Here is a 15,846-nt window from a genome sequence, read left to right as displayed (position 1 = left end):
AAAAGACAAAGGAGGCAAACAGGCACTCTGGGTCAGAGCCCCTGACATGCTGCTTCTATGATCAGCTGTATGCCATTCCAAGGGGGACCATACCAGCACCCCAACACTCTCCATGGACACCTGCAAGGTGGCAGTCTCACACGACATGCATGAGGATTTTGTGGATGAGGAAGAAGAGGAGGAGGAGAATGTGCAGCAGGCAAGTGGATAATCCATTCTCCCCGGCAGGCAGTACCTTTTCCTCACCCTGGAGCCAATACCCTCCCAGGGCCTATTGTTCCTGGACCCTGATGGCAGGGAAAGCACCTCCTGGTGAGTTCACATTTGTAACGAAACTTCAGGGGTTAAAAGCAAAAGTGTTTTAATGTTTGATTTATCCTGAATAATTGGGATGCATTTGCAGCCAGTACAGCTAGTAGAAAAGTCTGTTTATGTGTCTGGGGATGGAGTGGGAATTCTCCTGGGACATCTCCATGAAGCTCTCCTGGAGGTACTTTGAAAGCTTTTGCAGAAGGTTTCTGGGGAGAACTGCCTTGTTTTGTCCTCCATGGTAGGACACTTTACCACACCAAGCCAGTAGCAAATAGTCTGGAATCATTGCAGCACAAAGCATGGAAACGAATGGTCCTGGGTTTTGGTCACGTTCATGCAACATTCAGTCTTCTGTGTCAGCCTCAGGAGAGTGATGTCATTCGTGGTCACCTGGCTGAAATAAGGGGACAGTAATCTCCTTTGTTTGGTGATGCCCAACACATTAGACCCCAGGCATGCTGAGCTGTTTGCACTTGACTACAAGGGATCATCTCGGAAATAGCCACGCTGGGGGGCAGGAGTGTGCTACACATTCACCCTGAAACCGCAACCCCTCCTTTTAAATGGCAACCGCAGCCCCTCTTTTTAAACGGCAAACACAACCGGCTTTAGTTGCTATGGGAATGGAGGGCGCTGCAGTTTGAAACCATTCCCACACATTATGAACATGGAAGAAGTCAACCCCATGTACCCTTTTGCTTACCATGGCTGCCTGCAAACTGAATTCTGTTGCCCAGCCACATGTGATGTGTCACCATACTGGCGGATGCTCAATATAAAAGGCAAAATGCGACTTTGTACGTAAAACACATGTGCTGTCTGCTATGAATTTCTTGATTCACTGTGAAAGAGTCTCCCTTTTTGTTCTCAGAAATGTGTCTTCTGTAAAGTGAACTCTCCCTTTTTTCCCCCTGCAGCTGTAAATGTTTCTATGCTCTCCGCATCAACTCCATCCCTGAGGTTATCGCAGATTAAAAGGCGAAAAAAATGCACTCGTGATGACATGTTTTCAGAGCTCATGCAGTTCTCTCGCACTGATAGGGCACAGTTGAATGCATGGAGGCATTCAGTGGCAGAGGCCAGGAAAGCAGACAATGACCGTGATTGTAACATGCAGGAGGAGATGCTGAGGCTAATGGGGGATCAAATGGACATAATGAGGCATCTGGTGGAGCTGCAGGAAAGGCAACTAGACTACAGACCCCCAGTGCAGCCATTTTTAAACCACCTGCCCTCCTCACCAAGTTCCATATCCTCCTCACCCAGATGCCTGAGGAGGCGGGAGGAGGGTCCGAGCATCCTGCCGCTCAACTCCAGGGGATGGCCCAAGCAACAGAAGGTTGTCATTCAAACAACTTTGGTTTGTAGTGTGGGTACAATAAGCAATGTGGCCTTGTTCTTCCCCCACCTCCCCATTATCAAACCCTTTGTACACCTGGGCTTCCTTTTACTATTCAGCATTGCCAATGATCTGAAGTTTTTTTAAATAAATAAAGAATGAATGGATTCAGAACAATAGGGACTTTATTTCCTGTGCCAGCTGTGGTCGAAGAGGGGAGAGAGATTGGCTTACAAGGAAGTACATTCACCAAAGATGATGGTTTTGCATCAAAGACAAACACACACAATTGTCACACTGTAGCCTGGTCAGTCATGAAACTGTTTTTCAAAGCCTCTCTGATGCACAGCATGTCTTGGTGTGCTCTTCCAATTGCCCTGGGGTCTGGATGTTCAAAACTGGCCGCCAGGAGATCTGCCTCAACCTCCCACCCCACCATAAACGTTTCCCCCTTACTCTCTCAGATATTTTGGAGCACACAGCAAGCAGCAATAACAATGGGAATGCTGCTTTCACTGAGGTCTGACCTACTCAGCAAACTGCACCAACGCCCTTTTAAATGTCCAAAGGCACATTCTACCACCATTCTGCACTTGCTCAGCCATAGTTGAACTGCTCCTTACTGCTGTCCAGGCTGCATGTGTACGGCTTCAGGAGCTGTGGGAGCAAGGGGTAGGCTGGGTCCACAAGGATAACAATTGGCATTTCAACATCCCTAATGGTAATTTTCTGGTCTGGGAAGAAAGTCCCTTCTTGCAGCTTTCCGAACAGCCTAGAGTTCTGAAAGATGCAAACATCATGCACCTTTCCCAACCATCCCACGTTGATGTCGGTGAAACAGCCCTTGTGATCCACCAGTGCTTGCAACACCATTGAGAAGTACCCCTGGCGATTTATGTACTCTTTGGCAAGATGGTCCAGTGCCAAGATAGAGCTATGCGTTCCATCTATCACCCCACCCCAGTTAGAGAACCCCATTGCAGCAAAGCCATCCACTATGACCTTCACATTTCCCAGAATCACTATCCTTCTTAGCAGAAAGGTATCGATTGCCCTGGCTACTTGGATCACAGCAGCCCCCACAGTAGGTTTGCGAACTCCGAATTGATTCCCGACTGACCGGTAGCAGACAGGTGTTGCAAGCTTCCACAGGGCTATTGCCACTCGCTTCTCAACTGTCAGGGCAGGTCTCATCTTGGTATCCCTGTGCTTCAGGGTGGGGAAAAGCAACTCACAAAGTTCCATGAAAGTGGCCTTACGCATGCAAAAGTTTGCAGCCACTGAGAATCATCCCATACCTCCAACACTATGCGATCCCACCAGTCTGTGCTTGTTTGCCAGGCCCAGAATCGGCGTTGCACTGTATCAACATGCCCCAATGGCGCCATGCTATCTCAACTGCCACATCCCGTGCTTTCAGGAATGTCTGTGTCCTTGTCCTCCTCAAAGTCTTCCTCGTGCTGGCGGCAGGATAGTGCACAAGGTGTTTGCAATGCTTACAAAAGCAGTGTACAGCTGAGCAGCGTCCATGATTGCCATGCTATGGCGTCTGCACGGAAAAAAGGTGCAAAATGATTATTTGCCATTGCTTCCAAGGAGGGAGGGAGGAGGGGAGACTACTGACATGTACCCAAAATCACCCGCAACAGTGTTTTTGCCCCATCAGGCATTGGGAGAATTCCAGTGGGCAGCAGGGACTGTGGGATAGCTACCCACAGTGCACCACTCTGTGACTTGATGCTAGCCACGGTATTGAGGATGCACTCCACCGACCTAATGTGCTTAGTAGGGACATGCACAATTGACTGTATAAAATCGGTTGTTAAAGATTGACTTCTATAAAATCGACCTAATTTCGTAGTGTAGGTATGCCCTCATTCATCCTTGTAGGTTAGAGAATAGAATTTTTTTTTCAGTCACTGGTAGGTACCGTCAGATGATATTTATGGATATAGGAATCTAAGCTGTGACTCAGCATTTTTTTAAGTATTTTTTACAGTATGAAGAAACAAAACTGACTATTTTATTCATGCAAGGAGGAGGCATCAGGTGAAGCAAGAAAGATCTGAAGGAACAAGACAGAATAAAGAAAAGCAAGTCTGATATGGCTGCATACGTGTTGATGCCTTGCAGCAAGGGAGGTCTAGGTTGGACATTGGGAAAAATGTCAGGATAGTTAAGCACTGGAATAAATTTCCTAGGGAGGTTGAGGAATCTCTATCATTAGAGTTTTTTAAGAGCAGGTTGGACAAACACCTGTCAGGGATGGTCTAGTTAATACTTAGTCCTGCCATGAGTGCAGGTGACTAGACTAGGTGACCTCTCAAAGTCCCTCCCAGTCCTATGATTCTATGTTCAAAGCCTGAGTGATTGAACCAAAAATCAAGTCTAGTTTTCATAGCTGAGAAAACATTTCAGAAGTGTGTGCCAGTGTTTTATGCGTGCCAACATTATAAAAATGAAACACAAAATGCAAGTCCAGTTTTGGCTTTTGTGGTGCTTAATTATTTGTGAGCAGCTTGCTGATATCCACTGCATGTGCACACACTTTGAAGGTAGCAGTCATTAATGAAAGTTATAAACTGGTGACGAGTTCATGAGTTTGCCCTCTTCCTTCCTTATTTCAAAATTATTTGGTCTATGTCATTGACTTAAAAATATGGGGAAGAGTAGCCTTTTGCTGTATTCCGTGAAGTAACATTTAGTGATTGTGGATGGTGCGTGATTGACATCTGCAAAGACTAAACTCTAATATCTACAGAGTAAGTAAGCTTTAGACGTCTTCTATACTACACAGTGTGCCTAACCATGTTTAAACAAAGTGCTGTAGCCTACGTATGTGTTAGGCTACCGGTATCTAAACTATTCATCAGAAACCTGACTAGACCCTTTACACTTCACCATGAGCCAGTGGATTGACGATTGCCAATAAGACTACCCGAACTCTGTTAGAAGGTGACTAAACACCATTTCCCAACTTTTTAGAAACACTTAGGTCTTGTCTGGTTTAAGTCTTATATTCAATTGTAGCATCTTATATTGGCTGAACCTTTGTTCCTTTTCTTCCATGCTGCAACCTCACGTTTTGTTCGCTGAATTGAGTCCAGATGTCATGTTAAGCATACTACATTTTTTTGTAGTTTTTTATACTACATCTGAAAAATATCATGCAGTTTGACTTAACCTATGCCCACAGTTCCCTGTTATGTTAAAGATGGCATCAGTTGCCCTTTCATACATGTGATAACAATAAACACTCAGTAGAGAATGATCTATGAGCGAACTAGGACAAGGTAACAATGCATAATAATGCAAATACACATTTTAACACGACTACTTAGAGAGTGTGATATCAAAATTAGCTGCAAAATGTCTATAAAAATTGCAGATTTTGTAATGTGCACCCTTAACAATTTTGTTTAATAGATTTCAATGTTCTCTATGATGTATTGTCGCAATTATCTATTGCAAACTGCTGAAGGCTTCAAATCCTCTGATAACTAATAAATTGTAAAAGGGGAGAGAACTATAATGGAAAGACTTTTTAATGCACAAGTTTTATAAACATAAAAAGCTTTGTATTTTAATGTAATTGTATGAAAGCCACTTGTTCCGGTAAGCATTTTATTTTATGTTGGTCTGAGTGCTTCCATAACATTAAAAAAAAATTCCAGCTGGATTGCAAGCTAACCTATAATGTATTAAGTTACATAGTGCAGAGTAATCATTACCCATTTTGTTGTGAAGCTTTACACTTTTGTAGTACTCTTCAGTGAAGAGTCTCAAAGGGCTTAAAATAACTGAAGGCGGGGAGACCATGTCTCTTCAAATTTTGAAATATTCTGAGTAGAAGAGGTACTGTTTCTCTTCTCTCAAAGAAACTGATAATGTGGGAGAAATGGAAAAACCACCTTAAATGGTCTTTCTGCAGATCAGTAATATTTCTGCATGTGTGCATTTCTTGGTTCTTTGCGGTCCTTCCCTCCTTGCAATTGGCAGACAGTAGCAGTCAATCTTTTTTCCCCTCTACGCATCTGAAAATGTCCTTAACAGAGAATTTATTTTATAATAACCTATTTAGATTTTTGTTTATAGTTGCATGCATTGAACTGAAATAATTTGTGGAATTTTTTTCTGTGTTCTCCCAAGCAGCTTTTAAATTCAGTTTTGTATAAATTAAATAGCCATGTCTTTGTAAAACATGTAGTATCTGGTTTTGTAGTCACCCTAATGAAGTGGTTGGGAATTCTGTGCTTCAGCTGCTGCAAAACTAAGTCCCCATGAAAGGTGTGTCTCCTGAAAAGGAGTGGAGCCTGCTAAGAGAAATGTACTGTTCCTAATATTGACCAAATTTGCATTTAGTAAAACAAAGAAATAACTGGTACAAAGGTGGATGTCTAAAATCTGATTTCCCCCAAGGCAATCTGAATCCTGCATGAAGAAAGTTAAGAAAAATAACTTTGCAAGGTTTTTGTTAGGGTCGGCATCTTCCACTAGAAGAAAAATAAGCTGAGGCTTTAGATGGCTTGCAAATCATACTTAACAAAAGTTGTATCAGAGAATCACAAAATTGGGAGTAAAAATATTAAGACATTTGCCATAGAGAGGAGTTGGGGGTATCTTTACTTGTATTATTGCTAGCTTGCTGCTTTTTTCCTATCTATTACTTCTCTTCAGTTTGATGCCAAACTGACATGCTCATAAATATCTAATGCTGCTCTCCTTTGAGACATTCTGCCTGCACACTGGCAGGGTCATGCCTAGAAGAATTGTTGAGGTATGGTTCTAATGACAAATACAACTGAACCTGAACCTAATCATTCTATAGTTGCTGTCCATTTTACATACTCATGCCGAACAAATCAAGTGGACACATGCTGTTTTTGGTTTAGCTATTGTTAGTGATCACGTCAGATGTTAGCCTGTCTGCAGTCTTACTCCCCATTTTAGTCTTTAAAAGGGATATAAACCCTCATACTCCCAACACAAGTCACACTAATTGAGGGAAGTTGAGAAGAAATTTCTCTTGTGGACAAGTTGCTCCATGATTGGGATTTCTTGAACCTTCTTCTGAATCATGTGGTACTTGCCACTGGTAGAGAGAGGATGCTGGAGTAGCAGGACCTCTAGTGTCTAGTAACTAGTGTCTGATCCAGTACTTAAATTTCTGTGGACCTTAAAATTCATTCTGATGACCATTATGCTTCTCCCCCAAATCCCACTTCAATTCTAGTATGAGTTTAGTGTCTGTCTCATTGAGCATGGTAAAAATGCTAAAATAAGTGTGCAACGCATTAGGACCTTATTTTCAGAGATTCTGAGCACCCACAACTGCTGTTTTAGTTAATGGGAGCTCTGCATGCTCAACATCTCTGAAAGTCAAGCCCCATAACTCAAGCCATTCATGCGATCTGCTGCTGAATTAATATTTGGAATGGAAATGAAAGGGGGGAGGAAGAAGATAGCAGACCTTAAACATCACATTTTTATTACTATCAACTTCCTTGGATTGCAAAAAGCTTTAGCAGACTGGTGCAAATGCTATAAGAACCACTTAAGGTTTGACACTTACTGCTCCTGGACTAGCAACCAAACTGTTGGGCTGGGGAGATCTGTGTGTGCTGATGCAGTAGGCATATTGTGCACGGCACAATCAATACTAGTGTATGATGTATTGCAGCAACTGGTGTTTTTCATTAGGAGGAGAGAGATTAATGGAAAGAGGTAGAAACAAAGATGAGATTTGGAAATGGTTTGAGAGGTGGTATTTATACTTCTGATAATTTAAAAATGATTTTCCAATGTATCTATTTTCTGGAAAATACTACACCTCTACCCCAAAATAACGCTGTCCTCGGGAGCCAAAAAATCTTACCGTGTTATATGTGAAACCAGGTTATATCGAACTTGCTTTGATCCGCTGGAGTGCGCAGCCCCACCCCCCCAGCACTGCTTTACCGTGTTATATCTGAATTTGTGTCGTATTGGGTCGTGTTATATCGGGGTAGAGGTGTATATAATTCTGACCCTCTGACAGCAACTGCTTTGAGGTTCCCTTTTTCCCAAATTGCTGGTATGATTAGACATGGTACACTTTGTTTACCGTCTTATCATTGACTTAACCTACATTTGTATTGCTAAACAGAAGTTGGCAGTGTATATCCTTTACTCTGCTACTTCTTATTGCATAGTGCCTCAGGATTCAAAATCTGTCTCAAGAAGCATGTCGGAGAGCAAAGAACAAGTGATGGATTTTTACGTTTTGAGTGATGTTTGCCTGTTGTTCATTTATAGACTAGATTGTTAAATGCTATTTCATTTCTGAGAAGTGCTGTTAGAATGTTTTGACTCATCCCTAGAATGTTTCACCCTGAAGATCTTTGTGAATATGGGCACAATGAAATGAGATGTTTCTTCTCTTTTATATTATAAATGAAGTTAGGACATACTAACTTTGCATGTAGTTAACAATTTTAGTTATAATAGTAATAATTATAAACATGTGCCACCAGCTCAGCCACTGTTACTTTCATTTTCCTAATTTTTGCTTTGTCTTCATCGGCAATAAATTAAACACTTTCCCATGCTCTTGGGCAAAATGCCACAGATATCCATTGCACACATGCCTTCTGGTTCTTTGGGACTTAAGCCCAATATCTGCAGGATAGATATTTCTACTGCTCTGAGTGTCTACTGCCTTATTAAGAGACTCATCAGAAAGTCTCTGTAGAGACTAGGCTGAATCAGAGGTTACATATGGGAAAGATGTATTAGATCATTCAGTCTATCTCCTTTACGATACAGGGAGAGGTCCTTATAATACGCTTTGTCCAGTCTGGTTTCAAAAGTTCAAGGCAATGGGGCTTTCCCCATGTTCTTTGGGGAAACTATTCCCCAGCTAACAGATCTCACTGTTGGTTACACTTTCCCTGATATTCAGCCTCCCTTTCCTTTGACTTGACTTCATCTCATTACATTTAGTCATATTTTGTGTACTGCTGTAATAATTTGTAATAATAATGTAGTAAAATGACTACAACAACACGGCGTATAGTAAAAATACTGTAATTTTTTGTTGTTCTGGGAAAAACTGGAAAACTACTGGTAAAAGCTGAACTTCCTGGTGAAAAGACCAGAATGGAGGAACATCTAAAAAATTGACTTGTTGATTGGTCAGTGTGTGTCTCTGTTGTGAAATTTATAGAAAAACATATGCATATTATGCTTCTATTGCATATTTCGTCTAAGAATCTGAAAATACAGTACTTTGTGAACATCAGCTAATACTTTCAGTGTCCCGGTGAAGGGTGTGGTAATTCCATTTTACAGATGGGAAACTTGAGCCTGAGAGAGGTTGTTTCTTGACTAAGCGGACACAGTGGAAGAATCAGAAATAGAACAAGATTCCGTACTCTCAGTCCTGTGCCCTAACCCCTAAATGACATATATTAATAACACTTTGTTTTGCATTTGTAGGAAATTTGTCCAGTCTAAGTCGTCTTGGCCTAAGGTACAATAGACTGTCAGCAATCCCCAAGTCTTTAGCAAAATGTAGTGAACTTGATGAACTGAATTTGGAGAACAACAACATTTCCACTTTACCAGAGGTGAGAGGCACACAGTGTTCACTTGGGGGAAATGTAATAGATTTTTTACTTTTGTGAGCACATCAAAATATTGCAGATGGATTTTTACATGAAAAGCTTTGAGAGCCTCACTTTAACCTCTGTGTGTGTGTGTATGTGTGTGTATATAAAGCATTGAAGATCTATAAATCCACCAGTGATGCCACAATGACATGTATATCTAACCAGTTAGACAGTAATTCAATTGACGACTCATCAGGCAACAAGACATGAACTCATTTTATCCATTTTCTAAATGTTCTTATGACACAATTAAACAGTGAAGCCACAGGCCCATCATTTTAGTTGGACGTGAGGTTCCTGTTGCAGTTGCTAAGGGGGAAAGAAGACAGAAAACTAAGAGGGATCTCTCTGTCCACTTCCAACTGAAACAGGACTGTTCTGTTTAGATAAACTGGCAGACAAAAAGCCCCTATGTTTGTCATAGCTGCTTAATGTTAACATTTCCATAATGTAATGTAGGAGTTTGCAATTACAACAATGTTTTGCTACCAGTGCATCCCTCAGTTGGGTGGCACACAACCCACTAGCTACAAAAGGTAAAAATCTGCAGAATCCTTTGGTGGTTAGGACTGTGGAGGGGCCAGCTGTCTTGCTTCCTGTCACTGCTATTGCACTTGCTAGTCCTGTGCTGTTCCCTCTTGCCTCAGCCAAATCACAGGATATTCCACCTTCCTCAACCCTGTGGAACTTGAGAGTTTTAGGCTTCATGATAAAATGCACAGAGTGTTTATTCTGCTCTGTTTCAGTTAGTGAACCAAACATTACTACTATTTTGTTCATTCTACCTAACCTGTTCTACGAAGAACTACATCTAAAATTATACTGCAAATATCATATTATTAAAATCTACCTAATGAGAAAAGAGAAAATGTATATACAGAGAAAAAAGGAGAAAGATGTGAACATAAATTAGAGGACCATTGAAAGTACCCAAGTACAATAATTGTATAAATAATAATTATATGAATTATTAAATTCAGCAACAACTGACTGGAAACAAAAGATAAATAAATATTGAGGTAGACTTTAAAAAAAATGCTGTTGAGAAAAAGTTGCTTGGCTGCTTTTAAGAACAAAGCTGAACCACCCCCACCTTTCATGAAATGAAAGTAACTACAATGTGATTACACACAGAAAAGCAATTGACTGGAGAACTGATTGCTTATCCTGAAATAAATTGACTCCTAATCAAAAACTCCCTTAACAAATAATGCTACCTTACCTAAATGTGTTAGTCTAACAATAAGTTATATGTTGCGACAAAGAAGCAGCTCAGATGTTAATGTAATAGTGTAATCCATTTAAAATTAAGCATTCTTGGCTGCAATAGAAAGAAAATTAATTTACAATGAAATTGCTGAAATGCAAAATGAGCCAGAGCTCATGATGCAATGCCTAATAAATATTGTATCTTAAAAGGATAGGTTGGGAAAGGCAGCAGTTCCACAACTTTCATAAATATTGAGTGCGTTGTTTTTCTTTAGACTGTGTGTAGCTAAACTCTACATCTTCCCCTCAAAGACATTTTAATTGTTAGTTAGTTGTGAGCTGTTAGAAAAATTATATGCACCAGCTAATACACATATTATCAACATTTATGTATAGCCCCAGACTTAAAAAACAGCCTTTGCAAATTCAAAGGTCAGTTTGAAACAATGAAGTGTTAGGCAACCCCAAAGTACTATTGCAAAGTACAGAACCAAAAATGCCAACTAAATAACAAAATCGCTAAAGGCAGGATTTCCTTTTAAAAGATTGTGCTATATAACAATGAGATTTTAATACGACTAATATCTCTGCAACTTAAAGTTCTCTTGTTTACAGTTAAGAAAAAAATTGCTGCACTGATTTTTCTGAGATACAGCTTTTTTTTCCATGTGTTTAAATACCCACAGATTTGTTGAGTCATGACATGAAGCAGAGCAAGTTGCAGTTTGATGGTTTATTATCTAATGAATGTGAAGCGACCCTTAATTTAAAAAAAAAAACAAAAAAACTTTTCAATCCTGAAACAACACTGTAAAATTTTTATTGTAATTGTAATATTAAAACTGTAACTCAGGAAAAGTAAAAATATTTGAAATTTTTGAGAGCTTGCTGCTATTCTCTCTGTGATTGTAGATATTATAATATTTCTGGTATGTAGCGTCATGCATGAATCTTTAATCCCTGCAATACCTAAACAAATAAGGCTGACTTAAGGTTGGCATTGTAATGAGTGAAAGATGAAATTTCAGCATTAATTTGGCACTCATTATTTATTTCTGTGGTGCCAATAGTGTGTGGGTGCTTTACTGACAGGTACAAACCTGAGATTCCTGCCTAAAGGACCTTACAATAATTCAGGGGTTCTCAAACTGGGGGTCAGGACCCCGCAGGGGGTCGCGAGGTTATTGCAGGGGTGTCACGATCTGTCAGCCTCCACCCCAAAACCCCGCTTTGCTTCCAGCATTTATAATGGTGTTACATTAAAAACACTTCTTTATATGTTTATTGTGGTTGCACTCAGAGGCTTGCTGTGTGAAAGGAGTCACCAGTACAAAAGTCTGAGAATCCCTGTAGAGAGAGAGAGACAAAACTCTCAAGAACCAAGACTAAAAGCAGTTGGTTTGAATGACAAAACTTAGCACCCAGTTAGTTAATTCTAATAGTTTTGTTTTGGGTCTGTTTGATTCTTTTTTCTTATTCGTTTGTCACAAAAAGACACACACAAGTAACTTTTAGATTATTTTATAGTAGGATTAAGATCAGAAAAAGTTTAGGATTTCTGAAAAATGTTGTTTTTTCAAGTGTGCCTAAACATTGAGGGCATGTTTTGGTCCATTTCTGTTAGTATTACATTATCTGAATTTCAAGATGCTTTTAAAGTGCTGACCTGCCAGACTTCAGTGACTGAAGCTTTAGTAATATTTGTAGGAACCTGTAAAGTGAATTCATTCTTGATGTTGAGTCAATTCATAGCATAGACTTTTATTAAGTTAGTACAGATTTTGTATTTTTTTATTTTTATTTTTAAAACCTCATTGAAAAGCAGTGTACTGGGTTCACACCTATTTCCATCCATTTTCAACTGGGATGGTCATCAAAGCGAGGATGAGTTTAGTCTCCGATTCTCCAAAGGACACTTGCTATAGTCAGAGATTACACAGCCAGGAGGGACCATTGTAATCAAGTCTAACCGCCTGTATAACACAGGCTGCACAACTTCCCCAAAATCATGCGTTGAGGATATCTATGAGAGAAAACCCAGTCTTGATTTTAAAATTGCCAGTGATGGAAACTCCACCACGACGCTTGCTAAATTGTTCCAATTGTTGGTTATGCTCACTGTTTAAAAAAAAATTACATCTGATTTCCAGTTTGAGTGTGGCTTGCAACAATTCAGCAGCATTGACTGCATCTCCTCCGCTACACTCGTTGCATTTCCTCCAGTACTGGAAATGCTGATCAGGACTGATGTAATTTTTTTTCCACTGAGCTGTCAATACAACCACTGTCTGCACTCTGGACGGCTCTAGCCAGTGCTGTCAGTTTTGCTCGAAACCATTATTATTATTATTATTATTTTTACAAATAGAAAAAGATTACAAAAAATAGCACCAGCTATGATTTTAAATGTTGGTACTTTTTATATACTGGCACCATGTATGTGTGGGAGGAGAGGAATACAGTTCTCTCCTAGTGATTGTGGATGAGAATGTATGGATGGGAGAGCTTTTTCTGACGTTAAGACTCGTTTATGTATTGCAACTCTTACTTATCTTGTTGGGTGCACTGGGGGGGAAGCAATACAGTGAAAGAATATATGTTCAAATAAATTTAAATTCAAAACTCAAGTGAAAGGTTTTCCCCCCCCCACCCTCTCTTCCCTGTCCAGGGTCTTTTATCGAGTCTTGTGAACCTGACTAGTTTAACATTGGCCAGGAACTGCTTCCAGTCATATCCAGTGGGTGGTCCATCACAGTTCTCCACAATCTACTCTCTTAACATGGAACACAATCGCATCAGCAAAATACCGTTTGGAATTTTCTCTAGAGCTAAAGTGTTAAGTAAGCTGAATATGAAGGTGAGCCACAGCAACGCTCCACTGTTTGTAACATCCATAGCAGATTCTGTGAACTGTAACAAATGGAATAATACAAAGAATAAACTTGTAGCATATGAAAGGAATCCTTGTCACCTTCCTCAGATATCACAGACACACATCCTTTACCCGTGTTACTGATCCATTTCATTTTTCGCTATTTATTCTGTTAGCTCTTTCACATTGCCTTCACATTTGGATAATGAAAATCAGTGAAGCTGTTTGTACTTTGCATGTTCAGGAATCTGAATGGTTGAACTGCAAACATTGCAAGGGAATATTTTGTTTTAAAACAATTTTATTTCATTTAAAAACAATCATTGAAAGAAATATCTATTGCTCTTGTTAAGCTTATTTTTACAAAATCTAAAATTAAGACCTTGTTATTACTATTATTTTTGCAATAGGTAGCCCAGAGACCACAGTACGAACTCATGTCCCATTGTGTTAGATACTGTATATTTTTAAAGAGACAGTTTACATCCCCTAAAGATCACAATATAAGCATATGATGACAGATTACAGGTGGAGAAAATAGTCATGAGGGATAATAGTGTAACAGTGGGTTTAGTTTAATATGTAACAGAATACACATTCAGAAATGTTCAGTCTCCCTTGAAACTCGACACATAGCCCCTCCCATGTCTTGATATAATTATCTTATAGAAAACGTATTTATCAGTAAATGATAGCAGTTGTGATAGCACCTACGATGTACAAGGCACTTTCAAGCTATGTAAGATAGTCTCTTCCCTGAAGAGCTTGCATTCTGAAATACAAAAATAGATTCATAGATACCGAGGCCAGAAGAGACCATTGTGATTATCTAGACTGAGCTCATGTTTAACAGAGGTCATAGAATTTCCCCATAATAATTTATAGAGCAGATCTTTTAGAAAAAACACCCAGTCTTATTTTAAAAATTGTCGCTGATGGAGAATCCCTTGGGAAATTATTTTAATGGTTAATTACTTACACTGTTAAAAATTTATGCTTTATTTCCAGTCTGAACCAGATGAAGAGGGCGCAACATAAACGTAAAGTGGCTGGTGCATGTTTTAGTCATTTCAAGGGGGTTAAATTTTTTATCTTATTGTAAGAACTTATGTTTAACTGTCCTCCAGTACATCTATTACTAGATGACTGAATTTTTGTTGACCTCACAACAGAAATTAGTCCGGGGAAGGATTTGAATGGTAACAGGATAGTGTCTGGCACATTATTTGGAAAGAGTTTTTCAGGTGTAAGGGCAATGTGGAAAAGTCAGACAAAAGAGGCAACATCTTCCTTTTTGTAATCTAGATGGGTCCTTAAGTTAGAAAAAAATTTCTCTGAAAGTACCAATCACTCTTTAATGTCACACATGTACCAGTAGTTTGAACAGCCTGATTTCTTAGAGTTTACTGTGTCCACTCTAGACCAAATTATATCACTAGCACTCTAAATAGTGAGAGTGCCTGACTTCTTCATTCCAGTTTTTTTCTACTACATAAGCAATTTGGATGTATTTGCTATTCTAAAAACTACCCCGATGTCAGCAGACATAGAGCCTATGGGCCCTGCTGGCTGATACCTGTTCCAAATGCCTATCATAGGCCAGATCCTGAAATAATGTCTGACACTTAAGTTGTTTTGTAATGGTACTTGACCTTTTATGATTAGGGTTTTTTTGTTTACCTTACACCCTTCGTATTTTTAGGATTGCAGAATTGTTGCTAGGTTCTTTACATGATATGGTGTTTGTCGTGGTTTTTTTATTCATGTCTCAAGTGTTCACATCCTATCCAACAATACATAATGTTGAAAAGAGTAAGAAGTCAAAATTAACTATGGAGACCTTGGAAATTTCATGAGGTATTGTCTTTGTAATATGTTGTTTCCATTTCAGTCCATCACATTGGTAATACAAATACAGTTCCACGTGTCTAGATTGGGTAGTGTTCATTACATTTTGGGAATGCATTTTAAAGATTCAGCCATTTAGCAGAGTTTTTTCTATTGGTTTATATAATAACCAATAAAATTTTTGATTTATCTAAATGTTTCATCTTATTTAATCTCCAAGCTACCTTCCTGTTTTTGCATGCCAAAACCTACATATTTTCTTTGTTAAATTGCAGGACAATCAGCTAACCTCGCTCCCCTTGGACTTTGGGACTTGGACCAGCATGGTGGAACTGAATTTAGCCACTAATCAGCTCACAAAAATTCCTGAGGATGTGTCTGGACTAGTTTCCCTTGAGGTGAGAGAAATACAGTGAACATCTGACTAAGCAAATCCTCAGAAATGAACTAAAAAAAACCAAAGTATATCCCCCAATAATAAGTGTGCTAACCGAACATATGGGTGTTTCATAAGTTTATGGCTTTCATTAATAGCTTTTTAAATGTTTTGTTCCTTAAGCCTGTGTGCCTGTTTCATTTATTAACCTATAGACAACCCCACACCACAAAATGTACAG

The 15,846-nt window shown here is 39.4% G+C and overlaps 1 protein-coding gene across 3 annotated transcripts in view; it reads left to right on the top strand.

Moving 5' to 3' along the window:
* Positions 1-15,846, top strand: part of SHOC2 (SHOC2 leucine rich repeat scaffold protein) — a 107,769-nt gene that overhangs the window by 73,413 nt on the left and 18,510 nt on the right. For all 3 annotated transcript variants that reach the window (XM_032793533.2, XM_032793530.2, XM_032793531.2), the window contains 3 exons: positions 9,128-9,258; positions 13,178-13,366; positions 15,505-15,627. In XM_032793533.2, the coding sequence (XP_032649424.1) occupies positions 9,128-9,258; positions 13,178-13,366; positions 15,505-15,627 (443 nt within the window). The remainder of the gene's footprint in view (positions 1-9,127; positions 9,259-13,177; positions 13,367-15,504; positions 15,628-15,846) is intronic.

This window comes from Chelonoidis abingdonii, unplaced genomic scaffold (genome assembly GCF_003597395.2).
Source record: "Chelonoidis abingdonii isolate Lonesome George unplaced genomic scaffold, CheloAbing_2.0 scaffold0027, whole genome shotgun sequence".
Lineage (NCBI taxonomy): Eukaryota > Metazoa > Chordata > Testudines > Testudinidae > Chelonoidis > Chelonoidis abingdonii.
The sequence above is the reverse complement of the archived record's forward strand: the minus strand, read 5'-3'. Positions and strand labels throughout refer to the sequence as shown.